The sequence below is a fragment of the Canis aureus genome, chromosome 18, assembly GCF_053574225.1.
Source record: "Canis aureus isolate CA01 chromosome 18, VMU_Caureus_v.1.0, whole genome shotgun sequence".
In the NCBI taxonomy this organism is placed as follows: Eukaryota; Metazoa; Chordata; class Mammalia; order Carnivora; family Canidae; genus Canis; species Canis aureus.
This window is the reverse complement of record NC_135628.1, coordinates 1759078-1781184: the sequence shown is the minus strand read 5'-3', so window position 1 is coordinate 1781184 and position 22107 is coordinate 1759078. Positions and strand designations below refer to the sequence as shown.

General features: G+C 43.8%; 1 protein-coding gene and 1 long non-coding RNA gene across 3 annotated transcripts in view; both read left to right on the top strand.

The window, feature by feature from the left end:
- The window catches only part of CPED1 (cadherin like and PC-esterase domain containing 1), a 262754-nt gene that overhangs the window by 89237 nt on the left and 151410 nt on the right, over window positions 1-22107 (top strand). For both annotated transcript variants that reach the window (XM_077855991.1, XM_077855990.1), the window contains exons 5-6: window positions 910-1042; window positions 2809-2977. In XM_077855991.1, the coding sequence (XP_077712117.1) occupies window positions 910-1042; window positions 2809-2977 (302 nt within the window). The remainder of the gene's footprint in view (window positions 1-909; window positions 1043-2808; window positions 2978-22107) is intronic.
- LOC144288225 (uncharacterized) lies at window positions 15819-19368 on the top strand. The gene is made up of 4 exons (XR_013356193.1): window positions 15819-16269; window positions 16765-16909; window positions 17478-17609; window positions 18430-19368. It is a non-coding gene; the product is annotated as an uncharacterized LOC144288225 (long non-coding RNA).

Here is a 22107-nt window from a genome sequence, read left to right as displayed (position 1 = left end):
GGAGGTGAATGGCACAGGTAACTGAAACTCAAGAAAGCAACACTATAGATAAAGGGGACTACCATAATGTCTCTTTTGGATAATCTAAAAAGCAGAAATGCCTGCATATATAAGTTATATAGATATACTGATATTTATATCAATCTACATATTGCAGAATTATACACATTGTATCCATCATGCACTGATTCAGACTTCAAAAGTGAATATCTAGGCTTTGGCTGCGACTGAGAGAGGTCCTAGATTGGGGAGGGTGGGGATCGCTGGATGCTTCCTTTCTCTTCCAATTTGATAACATCCTATACAATTTGATTTTTCTAACCATGCACATTCAATACATTTATTTTTTTTTTAAATATCAATGAGTGTTCTGGAGTACAGCAGTACTGTTGGTCTTCAGTGTTAGATACCTTAAAAAATTATTAAATAATATTTTACAGAATAATAAAGCACTGTTGTTGAGTAAAGGACCAAGATCATGAAGCATGACAGAGTCTGTAGCACATGAAGGACAGGATTGTCCCGAAATCAACTCAAGTTGTCCATGTAATGTTCTTATCACAAGCAAAAGTCAGCTCCCGCAGCCATCTTCCCCATATTTAAGAGTGCATCTCTTGTGTGTGTGGAGGATAGATCTGCCTGGTGCAGGACAGTTGGAGACACCGTATGTACCTCCCTTTCTGAGCAAGACTCTCCTCGTCTATTGGAAGAGAATAAACTATATATAAAAAAAAGGCATCTCTAAACATGCACTATTTAGTGGATCTAACTTTGATTCAGAATGGGGAAACAACTTGGTTGTGTATGTCCCATAGACCCTGTAGATGAACACAGCAAACACTATTTTGGAGCCATTTCGAAAAGAAACAATAGAATGACTGGTTTTTGCTCTTTTGAATTTTTTTTCAGAATTGCGACTTCCAGTGAGCCCGTCTGTGTGTCTGGATCAGAGCATACAGTCAAAGCCAAGCACTTCCAGTCACCTTTTAAAAGCAGTGAAGCCTCATATGTGGAAACCATGGGACTGGCGACGTGAACAGTTGTAAGCTAATCATTCTGAATTGTTATATCCAGCATGCATATTTAGAGACAGCTAACAAGGGAAAAATCCCTGAAGATATCTAGAGGGTATTCCATGTTTGAATTATTAGGTTCTGTTACATAAAATTTCAATTATGTCTTCTTAATAAAGAACGCCATCATTGATTTTCTTCTAGACTAATTCAAACCTCTCCTGCCTTAGAATAAACATTCTATGGGTAAATAGGACTCTTATCTGGGAAGTTACATTAATGGAAATTGAATTTGAAACCTTGACAATGTGGGACTATAAAATTTTAACTTCCATTTTATACTCAAATGACATTGCCCTAGTCTATGAGTATGGCTGAATGAATTTTTTTTCTAGTTAATTTTTTTTTTTATGCATCCTAGAATCTAAGGATGCATCTGCGGGGTACCAAATTATTTAAGTTACCTCCAGGAAAATGATTTTGTAATGTAGATAAATTATAGTGAAAAATTAAAAGATTTTCATAATCTTATCCAAGAGACAAAATTGTTTACCCCATCTAATTTTATAATTATTAGGTAGTATTTCTGCAGTTAATAGTATTTATTGAAGAATCACATGCATCTCCTTCTTGCCTAAACTTCAAAAGTTGAAATAGCACAATCTTTTCAGTGATCAAATTTAGATATTTGAGACATAGAAACATCATGCAAAAAGCAAATAGTTAAACATTTGGTATCTTTGATGATGGAAGTATATTTGTTTCATCACAAACTATTAGTGTTAGTTTTCCTTTGTAGACTGAAGTATGATCTTCATACTTTATCCTTTAAATCAACCCACAGTTATCCGTGGTGACAGTTATTGGATAGAATCAGACTAGTGAGGAATGTTTTTTGTCATAGTTTTGGTGACCTGTTCGCCATTGAAAAATAGACTGTTTTTTTCTTGTCAAGGAAAAGACAGAGCAAAGGCAGGTCAGCGTAGGACTGGAAAATATCTTCACTATTCCTTCATTTGTATTACCTTTGTTGTAATCATACATACATGACCAATTTACATTTTTTAAATCTTTTTTTCGATAATTTAAAAAAATTTAAATTCAATTAATTAACATTTAATGTATTATTGGTTTCAGAGGTAGAGGTCAGTGATCATCAGTCTTATCTAACACCCAGTGCTCATTACATCACGTGCCCTCCTTAATGTCCATCACCCAGGTGCCCCACCCCCCACCTCCTTTCCTCCAACAATCCTCAGTTTGTTTCCTCTGATTAAAAGTCTCTTATGGTTTGTCTCCCTCTCTGATTTCATCTTATTTTATTTTTTCCTCTCTTCCCCTATGATCTCCTGTTATTTCTTAAATTCCACATTTGAGTGAGATCATATAATAGTTATCCTTCTCTGATTGACTTATTTCGCTTAGCATGATATCCTCTAGTTCCATCCACATTATTGCAAATAGCAAGATTTCATTTTTTGATGGCTGAGTAGTAGTCCACATTTTCAAATCTTTAAACCTTATTTTAGGTATTATTTTCCTATCTTCCTTTCTTTGAAAAGAAATTTAATTAAAGTCTACCAGAGTAGAGAACTCTTAATTAATTTGATCCCTTCTCCATGTACCTGTATATCCCCTGATAGTGATGCTAATAAACAGTGAAATTGTTGAAGGAAACCCACACATTGAAGGCTGGGGTCCAATAAAGGACAGATGAGTGTACAAAACTTCAAGGTAATTCACAAATGACATACCCTGAGTTATGGAGCATCAACTATGATGGTTTGTTTTTTAGGAATCAAACAACAGTCCTTGCTCCACATGACACAATCTTCAGAACGGAAGAATTATCTGTGATTCTTAAAGCATACGTGTTGGTGACATCCTTATCACCTTTGCGTGCATTCATTCATTCAACTGGCACAGTTTGGAATCCACCAAAGAAAAAACGCTTCACTGTCAAGGTAAAATTTCCATCAAAGCTGTCATTTCACTCAAAGTATCCTGAAGATAAGTAAAGTGAGTTGAGCTGCCTTTCTCTGACCTTTATGATTATCAAATCCCATTGAACGAAGATTGCATCATTTTATTGCTGCAAGTAGAGATTTTCATTTAATAGGTGCAGGTTCAAAAAAGAATTGGAAACAGCTTAATTCGCTGGGATCACACAAGCTACATCTGGTTTTCTCAGTCCATGATTATAGTTCAATTCTTTGACCCATTACAAAACTAATCCTCAGTGGTATTCTGTTTTCTTGACTTTCCACTTATTCAAGAATAATATAATCATTGCAACAAATGAAGATATTATTTTCCCTTAGTTTTTTTTCTTCATTCGTGGGAAGCAAAACACCTATTTCATTACAATAATCAATATGGAATAGTTCCTGAGTGAAAAACAAAGCTCTCAAGTGTGCCTAAGCTACCAAGCCATGACGTAGAGCATGATGGGGAAGTTTTCTGGGAAGAACTTAGTCACGACCGCAAAAAGTTTAGTTATAAAAGGTAACTCAGGTCACCTCAGTTGAAAATAACATCTAGTGACAACACATTGGGTATATTTTAAGAAGTTCCCAATTTTACAGAAATAATTGTTCAGAAGACAGGCAAGAGGAAATGGGAAGACATTGAGAGAATAATTATCTTGTATATTCTTTCAGTTTCTTCCCATTTTATCTGTCCACTGAACAATTATTTCTCTAAAATCAAAAATTCCTTCAAAGAACAAATCCCACTTACACGATCCCACTTACATGAGAATCTAAAATTGTCAAACTCACAGAAGCAGGGGATAGAATGGTAGTTACCAGGGACTCAGGGAAGGGGAAGTGAGAAAGGATTGGTCAACTGGTACAGAATTTCAGTTATGCAAGATGAATGTGTCCTAGAGTTTTATATACAGAATAGTGGCTACGGTTAATAACACCAAGATTTGCTAAGAGAATAGATCTTATGTTAAATGTCTTTATCACTAAATAACACACATATACATACATGTGTATGTATATACACATACATATATATTTGGAAGGAATAGATGTGTTTATGGCTTGAATGTAGTGATGGTTTCACGGGTATATTTCTCTCCAAACTGATCAAATTGTATGTATTAAATATGTACAACGTTTTGTATCTCTATCATAATAAAGTGGTTTTCAAAAAAAGAATGTACAAGTGCCTTTAATAGTTTCAAGAGATTCAGAAGCGACTGACCCTAATGTTTTTCAGAATTTATCTTATATAAACTACATTGTAAATTCTGAAAAATCTTCTCATGGTGAAAAATCTTTAAATGGCCATTTAAATATTGTCAATTAAAAAAAAAATCAGCGTGATAAACGATGCAGGTACTGTATTCCTTAGTATAATATGTGGCTGACATTTTGAGGAAATAGTATTGATGGAAGTCTTAAGGGCACTTTATTTTAAGGACAGTCATCTTAACTATATCAATGTACGCGGTTTTTAGGTAATTATGAAAAAGTGGAATCAAGGTTGGTTTGCCTTTCATGTTATCTCCCACTAGTCTTTACAGTGGTTGTTTGTATTTCCCCAAGTACCTTCCATTGTTTTCAAATTTCCCTTCCTATTAGATTGAATTATATGAAATTGCTGATATTTGGTCATGTTTGACCTATAAAAAAATTGCAATTTCATACGATACAACCTAATATTTGGAAGTCGGGTACAGAGAGATAAAAGGAATTGAATTCCTCAAGTCATGTCACATTCAGGCATTCAACAAATGTTTACTCACCACAGTCCAAAATCCCCATTCTTGTAGAATTGCAACAGCAGTCGGTGCAAGTCTCCCACAACTATTTATGCAACCCTTTTTATCCCCATTCTCCATTCAATTCCCTTGCTCCTCAAAGGCTATCGAAAATGATTTAATGTGTATCTTTTCATTTAGATTATCGTAAAATATGCAGTTGTGTTATGCACACATGTGCTTTTAATTTATGTAAATTGTATTGTATTAGAGATTTTTTTCTTTGAACTTTTTTATGTGAACTCCACATTTTTAAGAAGGAAACATCCACGCTGTTATGTGCACACCTTCTGTGTTACTCTTCACTGATGTACAGTCATGTGTTCCATCTGTTTACTTACCCAGTGATAGACATCTTGATTATTCCAACTCTTGACTAAAGCAAATAGTGCTTCAGACTCTTTATGAATCTGCATCTGATTTTTCTGGACAATATATACCCGTCATTAGACATGTTAGGTCATAGGATATGGGTTCATTTGGTAGAATTAAATAATGCCAGCTTACCCTCCAGAAGGCCTGTTTCCATCTCTATGCCATGATCAGTCTCTCCGTGTCCCTACAACCTGCCCAATACTTGACCTTTCAGGCTTGCAGCAGGTCACAAGTGATATTTTACTCTTGCAAATTTGTCATCTATCTGTTAACTTTATCCATAATATCCTTTGTTGATGAGGAATTTTCAGTTGATTAGTCAAATTAATTTTTCCTTATAATTTCTGCTTTGGAGATTTAGTTCCGGAAATTGTTTCTTATCTCTAAATCACGGGGTGGGCTTCTCCATTTTCTTCTATTATCTTTATCATTTTTTTCTGGACAGATAAATATTTTATTCAACTAGAGTTCACCTTTGAGCCAGATTTCTTTTTCTATATAATCAATTTCCACAGACTAAAAACTCACCATTTCCCATGAATCTAATATCACCTTTATTGCATAAGTTCCCATTTGCATATGGGACTGCCTCTGAGCTCTCTCTTCTGTTCCAGTTGGCTCCCTTGTTTTTATTATTTTTGCAGCATATGTATATCTTAGTATCTGGCAAGGGGGTCCCTCTTTTCTACTTTTTCTTTTTGAAATTAAATTAGCTATGTAGTAGACATTTATTTCCTCATAAATATTTTAGAATATCAAGTATTTTTAAAAAATCATACAGTAATTTCAATAAACATTGAATTTATAGTACAATTTTTGAAGAATTGAATGTTCATAATATCATCTCTATTTACTAAGATCGTTTTCTTTTTCCTTTATTAGACTTTAAATTTTTTTCCCCATAAAGATCTTATATGTTTTCACTTATGTTTATTTCTAGATTCCTTAGAATATTTGTTGATATTCTTTTTGAAATTATATTGTCTATTCAGTTATTGCTAGGATAGATAAATACTGTTTTTGTAGTTGAACTTGTATTTGGTAAATTTCTTGCAATAATTTTATCACTAATACCAGTGGATTTGGGCATTCAAGGCAGATGATCATTTTATCTGCAAATAATGTCATGTTAATCTTCTTTTTAATTCTTATGTATCTTCTTTCCTTCCTCCTCCTCCTCCTCCTACTGCTTCTGCTCCGGCTCCTGCTTCTTCTTTTCCTTTACTGTTTGGTCAGAACACCCACTACTATCTTTAAAGGTAGAAATGATCATTAAATTTTCTTGAACTGTACTTCATCTTAAAAGGAATGAAACTCAAGTTTCTCTATTTTTTTAAAAGATTTTATTTATTTATTTGTCAGAAAGAGAGAGAGAGAGAGAGAGTTGGCAGGCAGAGGGAGAGGGAGAAGCAGGCCCTCCGCTGAGCATAGAGCCTGGTGCAGGGCTCAATCCCGGGACCCCAGGATCATGACCTGAGCTGGAGACAAACACTTAACCCACTGAGCCACCCAGGCACCCCACAAGTTTCTCTACTAAGTAAAATGCTTATGGTACGTTTTTGGTTTTTAATCTTCATAGTTGCTGCCAAGGTAATGAGACTAATAGAAGGAGCCACACTGGATCAGTCACCATGTTACAACTATTGCAATATATGGACAATTTTGTTTCCTCTGCACCATCTCCACTCTCCTTCCCAGACAATAGTTTATTTTGAAACAATTCCCAGACATCATATGATTTCATTTATAAACCTTTTTAGAGTGTAACTCTGCGAGGGATGGATTTATAAACTTAACTAAGTTAAATAAGTTCCCTTTTATTTTTAGTCAGCTAGGAGGCTTTGCCGTAAATAGATTTTGAACTTTGCAAAAATGCTTTGTGCTGCATTAATAAATTATATGATTTTTTTCTTCCTCAAGTTTATTTTTGTGGTTTATGACATTAGTGGATTTTCTTTTAATAAAACGTCCTTGCGTCACTGAGATAAAACCTATGTGATTATTTGGGGCTATTTTTCAATAGTGTTTGATTCTTTTTTAAGATTTTTATTTGAAAGAGAGAGACGGCGCATGAACAGGGGGGAGAGGGAGAGAGAGAAGCGGGCTCCCAGGGAGCCCGATGTGGGGCTCGATCCCGGGACCCCGGGGTCATGGCCTGAGCCAAAGGCAGATGCTGAACCGACTGAGCCGCCAGGAGCCCTGCTCTGCTGGATTTGTTCAGTTCTGACTTCCGTGTCTACGTTCATAAATGATATGGGCCTGTAGCTGTATTATATTTCCCTCCTCTAGTTTTTAGAGTTGAGATTACTGGAAAAATAGAACTGAATAACTTTCGCTCATTTTCAGCTTTCTAGTACAACCTGTATAAACTAGGAGTGACTTCTTCTGGTTGTGTACAACATCCTCCTGGGCTCGTTCTCTTCTTATGGAGTGTTTCCAATTAGGACCTGAAGTTTTCACCCTTTAATTCTGGAAAGTTTGTCTTCATTATTTCTTGAAACACTTTTTCTCACTGTGTTTTCTTTCTTTCTTCTGTCGTCCACATTGTGACCTCTTCCTTTCATGTGCTGATGCCCATTAAGAGGATGCCCATTTTTACTTGCATTCATTAATTTCTTACTTTATTTCCTCTTGGCTCTTTTTAATGACTTCTTTTTCTTTTTTTTTTTTTTTCACATTTCATTTCGCTACTGCCTTCCATTATTTCCTTGAGTATCTTAGTCGTGCTTTTTAAAAGGTCTTAGTGCATTAGTTTCAGAGGTCGGTGAGCTCTCTGTTGCACCACAGGGCCCCTAGTCTATTAGCCTAAGTAGATCATGTCTTTCTCTTCCGTTGTTTGCTCCCTACTGGAGGCAGCTGTACTTTCCACAAGGCCCATATTTTGTTCCTTGGCTTCAGTTCTCCTGCAGATACGATTTACTGCAGCTGGTACACCGTCCGCAGAAGGCCAGTCCTGTGGGTGTATCCGAGGACATGGTAGGCGATGGGGTCCAAGCGTCAGAAAACCACTTTTGATCACTTCCCTCTGCTGCCATTCGGCAGCTGGTTCCTCTGGTCAGAATTTCACGCCCTAAACTCTTAGAAAGTAAAGCCTTGGAGGGGAGGCACTTCTCTCCCTTATAATCCATCAAACGGGAGGTTTGAGAGAACAGGGTGGAGGAGTGAATGTCAGAAGTGATATAACCTCACGCTTCTCCTCATCAAGTCTTCACCTGAGCAGGACATTAATCCCCCTCTCCCCCATATTAAGCAACCTGATTCCCGGGGTGGACTCTACATCCTAAACGGGAATGGGGAGGCAGTGAATGTCCTTAGGGATCCCAGGGGAGAGGCACGAGGGAAATAACAACACTTTCCTCCATCCTGGCCTCTCGGAGAAGCATCCAAAACCCACCATCCTCACACTCCAGAGGTCCTGGCCCTTGCCACCACTGGCCAGACCGGTCCCAAACAGCTTTCACAATCCCCTTCACATAGGTTTTTATTATTTATTCCTTTGAAGCCTCCCCCTTCCCTTTTTTTTTTTTTGTTTCTTTAAGCATCACCTCCCCTAAGCCCAGTAGAAACACTTTTTTTTTTGTCGTAGTTTTTATGTACAGTAGCCTCCCTTACCTGCACATTTGATTTCTGCAGTTTGAGTCCACTCTGCCTCCACCCCCTAAAGACTTCTGGAAGCAGATGATTCTTCTTCTTCTTCTTCTTCTTCTTCTTCTTCTTCTTCTTTTTAAGATTTTATGTATTTATTTGAGAGAAAGAGAGAGAGAGACAGAGAAACAGCAGAGTGAGAGAGAGAGAACATGAGCTTGGAGGAGCAGAGAGAGAAGAAGCAGCAGCCTCCCCCCTGAGCAGGGAGCCCGACCTGGGGCTCCATCCCAGCCCCTGGGGTCACGACCTGAGCTGAAGGCAGACACTTGCCCGATAGGGCATCCCAGGTGCCCTGGTGATTGTGATGAGTCAGCAGAAGGTCCGTAGTAGCCTGATGCTATGTCACAGGCCCTACATCCTGCGCTTCACTTCCTCCTTCACGTCAGCATTTGATCATCCCACGTCATCACAGGGAGGGCGAGTACAGCACGATGTGGTGCTTTGAGAGACAGACCACCCTCACCTAACTTTTATTATAGCCCGTTGTTACGGTTGTCCTATTTTACCATTATTGTGTTAATCTCTTACTGAGCCTAATTTATAAAATAAACTTTATCTTAGGTGTGTATGTCTAGGAAAGAATACATAGTGCTCAGAGGGATCCACGGTCCCCCTGGTTTCAGGCATCCACCGGGAGCCTTGGTGGCCTCGCCCCTGCGCAGGAAAGGAGACAACCGTATTTCCTGAAGACCAAGCGTGAGACAAGAAGGCTCTCCGTGACTCGGTTTTCCTCGGACTTTCGTGCTTTATTCACTCTTTTGTTTCTTAGTCATACCCTTGTCGCCCATAGGACGGAGGCGGGCAGTAGACGTAGCACAGGAAAGCAGCAGGCCTCATCACCCGCACCCTCTCCTTGGGATTTGTCACGTCAGGATCTTGCCTGATTATTCTGGACGATACTGTTGTCTGCTCTCCAAGGGAGGCAGTGCAGCTTCCTGGGTTCGTGCGCCAGACAGTGATTATTTCCTTACGAGGTCAAAGCGACGATACTTGATGCTTCGGGTAGGTTGCTGGAAACAAGGGGGTATCTATTCACCCTTCAAGTGAAGTACTTATTGCTTCGGCTAAAACAAATAGATTCTACTTATCTGTTACATCAGTTGACCACCTTCCAAAATACTGCTTCCTCCTGATATTTTTAGATGTGAAAAATGCCTGGAAATGGCTCTCAGTGCTAGTGTAGAAGACAGGGCCCAGATTCACTTTAAAGCCCAACTATGCAATGTCAAAGTTTTATTGAACATTGTTTTTTTAAATCCCACAAAACATAGTCGTGTACGTGCGTGCGTGTGTCCAGAGTTCTCGATTCAAAGGCTGAATGACTTAGTTAACCCAGGAGTGATTTATGCACTGTGCAGCGAGACAGACTCACTAAACTGGTTATCAGTGGCCATTTATAAAATATTCAGGCAGCTAAAGGAGGTATGAGAGTAATAACAGAAATAACTAGGAGCTCATTTATTTCCAATTAGGTTTGCTGCTGAGATACTCTCTCTACTAAAGCTTCGGAGGGAGTTGAAAAATATCAAGAAATGCAAATTTTAGAAAATGACAAGTAGTTTGCTTTGTAAACTAAACTTTTTTTTTTCCTAAAAATCTCCTTCTATAACAGTAAAAAATAATTTCAAATTTAAGTGTTAGGTGTTTGCAAAGGAGGTTCAAATTTAAAAGTCGGGGCAGAGATAGAAAAAGGGAAGAAAACTAGTAGCATGTGTGACTCTCACTTACTATAGCCTTCGATTCAGTTTTTTTTTTTTTCTTCGATTCAGTTTTAAAACAACCATTTAGGCTGCTGAGGCACTGTTGTGTTCTTGGTGAATGTAATAAACCCATTTTTAAGCAGTATTCTAATTTAAAGACTTTGCTTAAAAAGCTTCCCGTTCTGAAAGACGCCAGTTTTATCTATGAATTCCAGAGCGGGACTCTTGTACAAGTTGTAATTGGTGACTTTTGGTCAAATGCCTCCCTGGCTGTTTTTATACGTGGGTCGTACAGATTAACTGCAAGACAGGTCTTAAGTTCAGATCTGGCTCCTGCTGCGGAGTCCCGGAGTCCCGGAGTCCCGGCTCACCCTCCACCCTCTGTGGTCCCCCAGCAGGGAGGAAGCCCTGGGGGGAGGGGGTGAGGCTCGGACTCCCTTCTGACGCCTGGAGGTGCCCTCTGCCTGTGAGCACAGCAGGCCTCGCCCAGACGCGCCTCCCGGGTCCAAATCCATCCTTGGATCCGCCGCGGCACATTTCCGGATGCTCACTTGTTGCCACCGGCACCAGCTCATCCTTGACCCTAACCCGTTCTTGATGAGTGTGTCTTGCACCGAGTTCCATCAAGGATCACGGACAACTTTATTTTTTGGAGAAGTGAAATTGTCTTTATTTGGAGACCATGTGCTCTTTTTTATTGAAACCTAATCGGCATAAGGTGTCTTCTTGGCTGCAGGCCCGCATCCTAGTGACCCGGGACCTCTGGACCTTCTGCAACGCCAGGGTGCTGAGCCCGGTGGCTGCGGCACTGAAGGGCACCAACGGCGGGAAGCAATTGCCCGGGGCGGCTGGTGGCCTCACCCTCTCACTTCGCAGGGGTCCCCCAGAGGCTTTCCGGCCAGCGCGGGACACAGGTGTCATAATCTAAGTTTCTGGGCAGGGTCGCCCTGAGGGAAAGGGGAAAGCCGGGGACGGGTCAGTGCCTGTGCGGCCCCCGTGGAGGCCCCGGCCCGGCCGCAGCGCTAACCCCCGGGCTCCAGCAGCACCGCAGGCCTCCGGGGGCTCATCGCTGCTCCACGGGGCCCGCCGTCCCCCCCACCCACCCCCAGGGGACCAGCGAGTGTGCGAGGAGAGCAGGAGTCTTAGCAAGGCCAGGAACGTTGCCATCTACCAAGACCTTTTTTCAAGAATACCTGCGTCTCTTACTCTTTTCGGGGATGTTGCGGAGATGCAGCGAGCCTGGCTGCGCATCAGGGTTTGTGCAGAGCCTTCCATGGGGCGCTGAGACGGCTTCTGTATCCCAGGGTGAAGATGAGGAATGCCTCGGGATGCAGGTACAGTTACCTGCAGCGGCCGCCGGCCTCAGGACGTGGTCTTCTTCTGACCTTCATCTTACGTCTAAAACCGCAGACCGTGGAACTGACCTTGTAAAGGCTTCTCCACTGAGCATCGGGCCTTTCTGCAAGGCCCCGGAGACCTATGTCAGCTTGTAGGAAGAAGGTGACTAAAAGGCCGCTCTCGGGAGTTTGTGAAAGGAGTTCGTGTGTTACTTCATCTACTCTCACCTGGATCAGATTTAAAAACTGCATCAGGGGGTTCATTTGTAAGGTTTGACTTTATATAAATAAAAATTATAGGCGACAAGCATAAAATTAAATAAACCTGTGACCGAAGCTGACAAAATAAGAACTAAATAATGATTGAAAAGGAAAATATATATCTCTCTAATCAGCCCATACCGGTGTTGAATATTATTTAAGAGATATATCTGCTCCAGCAAAAGAGTGATTGTTTTGCAACTGAACATGACTTTAAAACAATTTTGTTATTTTGCATTGATACTGTTGATGCAAGTTCGTCTCTTATTTTGAAAATTTTCATTCACTCGTTCATTTATTCATTCCTAGCTTTGTTCCGTAAAAGGTTTGTCAGGTATTATATACATTCATTGATTCTTTTTTTTTTTTTTTTTTTTCATTCATTGATTCTTAATACTGCACCTGGATTATCCTAAATAGGAAGAGAATTATTCCTTAATCATAGTCATGTTTATTTGATCACAAATGATCATTTAAACACATGACCATAAGCTTCAGGACAGCGAGCAATGTGCCTGTATCCCTGAGAGCTTCAGAAAATGCCTGGCACATGGCAGGCACTCAAAAAATGTCTATCAGTGAATGATGGTCTATCACTATCATTTTTATTAAAGGTACCTGATTAAACCATACACAAAAACTTTCATTTTGGCAAAGTAGTGTTGAGAATAGGTTCTGCATCAAAAGATAAAGATGAGTGTTCGCTTCGGCAGCACATATACTAAAAAAAAAAAAAAAAAAAAGATAAAGATGATGAATTTACCTATAACATCTTTGTTAATTCAGACATATCTTCTGAACTAATGTAGTGAACTGGTTAATATAAGCAAATAAAATTAACTAGAATGTGTGCATTATACATACATATATACACACATATATGACACATATATAAAATGTGTTACAATGACAACATGATGTAGCACTTAACCCTAATAAATAAATCTCTAAGTATTATTTCCTTTAACACTAGAAAACTGATGGGCGAGTATTAGTTGTATGTCCAGAAAAATGGAGGTTAGCTAATATTCAGGGATTTCAGCGTGAAATCAGGGGAGGTCAGTGTGTCCCTTCAGAATACTCGAAAGAAGAAAAGGGAGTTAGTTTCTCAGTGGCATGTTAGGATGTGTAGGTCCCTTCTCCTTCGCGGCTCTTCTCCCCGGCTCCTGTTCAAGCCCGCTTCTCTCTGGCGTCATCTAGTGGATGCCTGTGAGAGGACGAGAGAAGGGCCCAGAAAGATCCCTGGAGGGATCAGATGTCCCTTCTGCAAACCAGGGCCTCGGAGTCTGTGGCATGTGCACCTCACAGAAACTCACAGACTAATCGATGCAGGCTGGTCCAGCATCAGAGTGTCACTCTGGTTACACCTCGGTGATCACAATAAAGAGAAAATAAAGATCAGATACACTGTTTAGAGGAAAAAAAAAAAAAGGAGTATGGAAAAAGCACTAATTAAGCAATGTTATAAGTACTTATTAATCATCCATCGATGCCTAGATTACAGAGCTGCTGTAATCCCTTCCTGTAGTACCCTCCATCCAATAAAGAATGTGAAGATGGACCCATGGATTAAGGCAAAACTCTCTGCAGTCTTCCTGAATTTTTCCACTTCTGCGCAGGCACCTAGAGTGACTCAATTTAATTTTATGAATCTAAAAAAAAATTAAAAAATTAAAAAATTAAAATAATACAAATTCTATGCATCTTGATTCCTAGACCTTGAAAAGGCTTACCTGAGTTTTCCATTACTGTGTAATGGTAAATATCTTCTGAGGACAGGAAAACATGTTGGGAGAAAAAAAAAAAAAAGTCAGATATAGTCAGCAAAAAAGTCAAGAGAACAAACATGAGGAAGAAAACCTTATTGGCCTCAATATGCTTAAAGTCCTTGAAAGAAGAGATTACGTTTATTCATTTACTTATATTTATTTATTTATTTATTTATTTATTTATTTATTTATTTATTCATTTATTTTACTTACTTATTTTTATTTAAAAAGGAAACACACCTTGAGCGCCTGACACAATACCTAGTGCTTAGAAGACAGGGGAGGAGAAATGACTTGGAAGAGAGACTCCACTCATCAGATTTGCTGCAAAAGCAACTAGTAATTAAAAAAAAAAAAACAAAAAAAAAAACAAAAAACCTTTATAAAGAGGTAGGTGAATGCCAAGTCCTAACAGTGAAGACGATAGCAGTCAGTGTCTCAAAAAACAAATAGCTCTCTCATGCTTAAGTCTGTTATAAAATGTGCGTCCGGTGGAGGAGACGGATGATATTTACGATTTTACTCTGGTTATGGAAACAAAATAATTTCCCACCAGGACGCCCGGCAGCTTATCCCATTACCCGCCACCTCAAGCACCTTGTGTTGAGCATCTCCTCTCTTCTCTGAGGTCTATGTCAAGGACCGTGACAAATCCTAAATGTAAAATAGCCCCGAAATGTGCCAACGAGGTGGAAGTGATGTGTCTGCTGAAAGAAGACAGCCTTCCGCTCCTTCGGGGGGGAACCTGAGCAGCATTTGTCTTACGTGATTTATGCATCCTAAGTTTCAAATGAAATACGGCCTTTCCCTCCCATATCTTGAAATGCGGTTGCAAATTTGAAAGAAACCGCAGGCTTTTGTGGGGAGGAACTCCAAGCAAGGGTGCGCGTTGCCCCCAAGTGACCCTTTTAGATACTGCACCAGGGCCTCGTGGCCTGCAGGGTGGTGGGGGCGGGGGGGGGGTGCAGAGCTGCTTTTTCTCTTGGATTATACACCTTTTTAAAAAAAAGATGCCATGTATTGATCCATGAGAGACACACAGAGAGAGTTAGAGACCCAGGCGGAGGGCGAAGCAGCTCCCTGCAGGCCCGACGCGGGACTCGATGCCGTGACCCCGGGTGCCCTGCGGAGGCCGCGCACCTGACCTGGCCGCGACCCCGCTGTGCGCCCGAGGCCGAGGCCGTGGCTCCCGGGGCGCCCGGGCGGGGGGGGGGGGAGCTGTGGGGGGTGGCCGGTCGCCCCTGCACCCCCACCCCTGCCCCGAGGGGCCCCCGCTCCCCGGCGGATGCGCCCCCGCCGGCCCCCCGGCGCCCAGCCTCAGCCGCCCTGAGGCCCGCCTGCAGGAGCTGGAGCTCGGGCCGCCCCGGAGGGCCCCGGTCCCCGTGTTCGCGCCCGCGCGTGGCGCCTCCTCTCGGACCCGCTGCCCCGGCTGCCGGGTCTCCTGCAGGGCCGCCCCGCCCCGCCCCGGCCGCAGCCCCCGCCGCCCGGTCCACGCAGCACGGAGCAGGGCCCCGGGCTCAGCTGCTTACAGGGCGCCCCTGGGCCCGTCCCCGGCTCGGCTAGGGCCCAGACTCCCCCTGGGCCTGGTCTTAGGTCCCCAGCTCGGAGGGCCCTGGCTACCCCCCTGGGCCCAGTCCTGGGTTCCTAGCTCGGGTTAGGGCCCCGACTCCCCCCCTGCGCCTGGTCCCCAGCTTGGGTTAGGGCCCTGGCTCCCCCTCTGGGCCCAGTCCTGGGTCCCCAGCTCGGGTTAGGGCCCTGACTCCCCTCCTGGGCCCGGTCCCCAGCTGGGATTAGGGCCCCGACTCCCCCCCTGGGCCCAGTCCTGGGTCCCCAGCTCGGGTTAGGGCCCCGACTCCCCCCCAGGCTCAGGTCCCCAGCTCGGGTTAGGCCCTGGACTAGCCCCAGCGCCCGGTCCCCAGCTCCAGTTAGGGCCCCGACTTCCCCCCTGGGCCTGGTCCCCAGCTCGGGTTAGGCCCTCGACTAGCCCCTGGACCCGGGTCCCCAGCTCAGGTTAGGCTCCCCACGAGCCCCTGGGCCTGGGTCCCCAGCTGGGGTTAGGTCCTCAACTCCCCCCCTGGGTCCCCAGCTTGGGTTAGGCCCCTGACTACCCCCTGGGCCCGGGTCCCCAGCTGGGGTTAGGGCCACAACTCCACCCTGGGCCTGGGTCCCCAGCTGGGGTTAGGTCCCCGACTCCCCCCTGAGCCTGGGTCCCCAGCTCAGGTTAGGCCCCTGACTGCCCCCTGGGCCTGGGTGCCCAGCTCAGGGCTGACATCCAGCCCAGCAGGGAGCCTGCTTGAGATGCTCTCTCTCCTTAGAACCCCTCATCCCCCCAGAAAAAAAAAAATACTGTGCCAAAATAGTTTCTACCAGAAGTTTCATTCCTGACGTATTTGAAAGGTAAGAGAATTTTCCCATGTTGCTTGATCACCCAAACCACCTACGGAAAGAATAGGAATAGGTATTCAAGTCCCAGAGCGGAATCATTACCTCACAGAAGAAAAACAGTATGCTAAGGAAATATACTGCATTTTCATGCTCTCCGTGAGGTACTGCTATGGTGAAAAGAAATGCGATTTTAAAATATGCATCAGACAATGATGACACCTTTTCAGGCTGAGTGATAAGCAAATAGCTGGTTGCACTTTTACTGTAAAGGAAAAAGAATTAAATCACTAGCACTGGATCTAAGAGCCCTGCACCTACAAGACCCAAATGAAAATCCCAAGGCACAATGACCTCCGGGGGCCTGGGGATGCACGTGCATCTGGGAATGTTCTGGTACCCGCCGTCTGACCTCATGCAAGTCTTTCAATCTCTCCAAACCGCTTCCTGTGTCTAAAAAAGAGGAGTCGTTTCTAATGGGTTAAATAAGGTTTTACCTTCCTCCTGCAGGTGTTTACTGGGGACTTCCTGTGCTAGACATGGTGTTAGGTGCTGGTGACATAGGACAGCGTCCCTGCCTCCGTGGAGTTTGTTCTGTGGGATGGGAGGTGAAATACAGAGGAGGAACTCGTTACCTGCACACAGACAAGTACAGGTGACTACAGATTGTTTTTGAAGGTTTATTTGTTTGAGACAGAGAGAGAGAGCTCAGTGGGGAGGTGTAGGGGGAGAGGGAGACTGTCTGATGCCCACTCGGGGCTGAGCGCGACCCCATGACCCGGAGATCACCACCTGAGCCACAACCAGGACTCAGTTGCTTACCCGACGGCCCCAGCCAGGTTAATTCCAGATTTTTGCACCCATCATTTTGCCACTCCGTAGTTACAGATTTTTGAGATGGCTGAGGATGACATGAGTAAGGGGGGTGTGTAGAAAGTAACTGGGCTGCCTGCGTGATGAGAGGAAGGAAGATCTCCCCGATGAGGCGACATCTGGGCTAGAATTCATGGGTAAGACTGAGTGGCATTTGAGGAGCCACTGAGGAATTAGTCTCAGCAGGTGGAGAATGCCAACGGCCCGAGGTGCTGGTCCCTGCACAGGCACAGAGCATCGCCGGTACTGGAAGTGTATCCTGTTGAACAAAAGGAGAGGGGTAGTGAGGAGAGAGAGCCCGGATCATGCAAGACTTACAGGCAAAGTGAAGAATTTGAATTTTTTTCTAGGGGCGAAGGGATGTGCCTGAAAGATAGTGGGCAGGGGTTCCCTAATGTGATTTACCTTTTCAAGCCCGGTCTGCTGCTGTGTGAACCTACTGAGGAGGATCGTGAGCACAGGCAAGGCCCTTGGGCGTCCAGGTAAGAGGACTGCTCCCTGGGCCTAGTTGGTGGGATGGGGGGCTACAGAAGGAGAGAAGTTCCTACCGTGGGGAGGTAGAGACGCGCTTGGGTGATGAGTTGAGAAAGAGGACAGAGACGGCTCACGGTGATCCCTTAGCCGTTATTTGGATGGTGGTGTCATTCCCTGAGCTACATCAGGTGGGAGGGAGTAGGATGGAGAAATGTGAAAGGAGGAAGAGGACAGGACCATGGGGTCCTGGTCTCACAGCTGCTTACCCATGTCCAGGTTCACACCCGTCTGTCTGGCTCTTAGGCCTCCTTTACTCTGTCCAGCTCCTGAGGGCCCCACATGGGAAAACTCTCTCCGGGGGAGCTTGGTGTTTCTTTACCCGATCACGTCCTCTCCCTGCGTTTCCTGTCTCCATTCCCCTCCCCTTCCTACTCTTTCCAACAGAGATGGTCTACCACTTGGTCCCAGATCAGCAGTTTCCCAATACGTAGGAACAGCCTGGGCCTAAGTGTGCCCGTTCCTCAGACACCAGAGGTTCAAGGGTTGTTTTCAAATAGGTGGGGCCTCAAATCCTAAGTCCGTTCCCTTGAGGACCATAGGGTTGTCAACCCTGATATATTCAGCCAAGAAGGGGGGGAGGAGAATGCTTAGGGACCTGCCCACCCTAGAAAGGGCTGACTATCTTCAGTGTTGGGGATGGAAGTCAGAGTGAAGCTGGAGGAGTCCGAAGAGGAGAAGTCAAACCAGAAGCAGCAGGCATTTCACTGCATTCCCAGCACCCAGAATAAAGGAACATGAAGTTCTCAGGTCACCTTCTGTCTCCTGTAGGAAGTTAATGAGGGAAAGAGGTGCCGACTCCATGCCACAAAGAGGGGGAAATAAGGAAATAAGATGTCATGTGGACAAACCCACAAAAAGCCAATTGAAGTCGTTGACTTTTGCTTCATAATAAATCACTCCTACACTTAGTGATTTTAAATGAGAAATATATTTATTTATTGTTCCTCTGCTTCTGTGGGGTGACTGGGCAGGATCTGCTGATCTCTGTGGCTCCGCTAAAGCTGGATGGTCCAGCTTGCCTCACTGACATGCCTGGCTGTTGGCCTGGGGTTGGCCAGGATCGTGGGGCCTCATCACCCAGCCAGCTGCCCAGTGCTTTGTCCTGTGGTGGTAATGTCAGGGTCCCCAGGAGCAGCCAGTGAGCAAACCCCAAAAGCCAAGTTCTCTCCAAGCTTTTGTTTGTGTCGTGGGCTGAATGATCGCTCCCAAAAAGATATGTTGGATCCTAACCCCAAGAACCTTTGAATGTGACCTTATTTGGGAAAAGAGTCTTGGCAGATATAATTGAGTTAAGGATCTCAAAATGAGATCATCCTGGATTACCCAAGCGGGCCCTACACGCATCAACACATGTCCTTATAAGAGAGAGGCAAAGGGAGATTTGACAGACAGAAGAGGAGGAAGTCATGCGAAGAGGAACCCAGAGGACAGCTGTACACCCTCAAGCCAAGCAAAGCCTACAGCCACCGGGAGCTGAAGAGCCGAGGAACGATTGTCCTTTAGATCCCGAAGAAGGAATGTGGCCCCTCCAACACCTTGATTTTAGACTTTTGACCTTTAGAACTGGGAGATAATAAATCTCTATTGTCTTAAATCACCGGGTTTGAAGTCACGTGTTACGGTAGTCTTAGGACATTAAAACTGTTTGCATCACACTTGCTAACGCTCCGTTGACCAAAGAACTTCACAGGGGCGGCACCAAGATTCAAGAGGCGAGGAAAGAGACTCCACCTCGGGGTGGGGGGAAGTGTGTAAAGTCACAATGCGGAGGTGGGGAGGGGCGGGCGCCTACAAGGGAGGGAAAAACTTGTGGCCAGTTTTTCCAGATGGCCACACCACCGTAAAGAAGGATTTTCCTGTTAGAGGGGATTGCCAGCAGGCTCACAGGATGGCAGGATGGAATGTATTTAGAATAGAGAACACGGGACTTAACAAATTAGGGACAGGAGACAGCAAAGAAAGGAAGGGGGAGGGTATCGTAACTGATGGCTCCTCGACTCCCTGATGGGAATGGGGCTCCGAGTAGTTGTATGTTCTTCATCAAGTAACGTGGAGAAGTGATATAACCTTCCCCCTAAAAAACTGGTGAGGAACCAAAGTGTTTAATCTGTGTCCTACTGGATACCTGAGATTGGGCCGTGGAATCAAAAACAACTCAAAGGAGAAGCAGTGTTGACCCTTCAATGGTGGTTCATAGTCCACTCGGCTCACTTGTGTTCCGCAGTTGCTTCACGGAGACCCGCGTGCCTGGCGACCTAGAGCGGGACCTAAAAGAGAAACACTGGCTCCTGCTTTCCAGGAAGCCTTCAGTGGAGGAGCCGAGGGGGAAAGACACAGAATGTTACACAGAGCAGGCTGCCGGGAGGGGCTGCGTTGTGGGATGGTCCAGAGTAGGAGACGGTTGGTTGTTCAGCTGGAGGAAGGTGAGGTGGGTTTCACCAAATAGGTGGCCTCTCAGCTGAGCTTGGGAGAATGAGTGGGGTTCCTTTAGAAATGGGGAGGGGATATTTGCATTTACTTTGGAAAGACATCACGACACATGGGAACGTAGGTTGTAGTCTCAGAAGTATGAGCTGCCTTATTTATTTGGCTAGAATGCATATGTATTCCCGTATTTTGGGATGGGGGAAATCTTAGGGCAGCATGTGGTGGAGGGAGGGAGAAAGAAGAGAAGAGGGGGGAAAGGCATAGGGTTTGTGGAGTAAGGGAAACCAGAAAAGGTATGTCAGAAGCATATCCTGAAGAGCTTGCATTTCATGTGCTGCCGAATGTACAATGGCCCCACTGTCATCTTACGTATCTGAATGTAGTCTCATACGTGGTCTCACTGGATGCTTTTAGGGATCCTGAAGGGTAGAGTGATACGTTTATATCCATTCTATGTATGAGGAAATGAAAATCCACGAATTACTGAAGATGACAGAACTAGCAAAGGTGATTAGGGTCAGGACTCCGATCTCCAGTGCGTAAATCCCTCTTAATCACCACTTAACTGCGTGCAGTATTAAGCAATGCTCTGTGTGCCCTCCCTAAAGCACACTGATTGCTGAACCCAAGAACTCAGTGCCTGAGGCAAGCGTTTGTATGTTTACCGCGGGGCACCCTGATGAACTACAAGTGCAAACAGAGATAGATTCACTTTTATAAAAGCAAAGTTGAATATTTATAAACGAATCAATCTGGGAAAATTTCTTGGAAGCATTGCAGGTGCATTTAATGTAGGGTAACCACTTGCTTGGGGTCAAGGAAAATTTTGGAACCTGGGGTTCTACCCTGAGGTGTTTTGCAAATGTCTTTATGTTCTTGCTTAATTGCATTTACAAACAATGCATTATGGGTGAAGTGTCCCTAAGGTAATGACTAGCAATTCCAGCGAGCTCACCTGCAAGGAAACAAAACACCTTGGCTGTATGTTACAAGATTGACAAAAGAATGACACTTAGGGGGATACCTGGGTGGCGCAGCGGTTTAGCGCCTGCCTTTGGCCCAGGGCTCGACCCTGGAGACCCGGAATCGAATCCCAGAATCCCACGTCGGGCTTCCAGTGCATGGAGTCTGCCTCTCTCTCTCTCTCTCTTTCTGTGTGACTATCATAAATAAATAAAAATTTAAAAAAAAAGGAATGACACTTAGGTTTTTTAAATTAAAACAACACATTTAAGAATTTCACGCAATGCTTTTTGAATTCTCACATAAAAAGAGCTGTCCCTCTGCAGCACACAGGATAAAAGGGCGCGTACTGTTTATTATATCACCTGTTTCTCTAAATACTGGGACTTCTGTCCTTTATGACACGGGCTGTGCTTCAGAAGGACGGCTCTGGCAGCAATGGGAGAGAAAGAGGTTGGAGGCAGGGAAACCAGAACTCAGTCCTTGGGACTGCGATGAGAAGACATTGGTATATCTGATTATAGTACTAAATCATAAACCTTTAAATTGTGCATCATGTTTAAGTGCTCATTTGAAATATCCCATGTAAAAGAATGAGTTCTGTTTGAACACTGGTAAAAGAGCGGTGGGAAGTACCTGACATGAGAGGTGTAAGAAAATAGTAGAGGGTTGTAATGCATCTGCGGGTTCAACCGACTGTAACGCGGCAGCCCTCATCAGTTAGGGCAAATTGCTCCATCATTTTCTTTCTTGTACAACCAGAACTCATTATTTTTATGATGAATACATTTCCTGTTCTTCTGTGATTGACCATGAAACTTAATTAGGACTAAAATAGATACCCCGCGTAACATATCCAGAACATAAATGAAAAATATTTTCCCATTTTACTTTCTTACTCATTCGAGAGTATTTATAGATACACGAGAGGGGGGTATCTTTCTGCCAAATGCGTCCGCGTTTGCAAATTTTTGTGCCGTCCATTACGTATATTTCCTGTTGGAAATATTAGCAGATTTTGATGTCATTTTCTACTCAAGACCATTAATAAAAGAT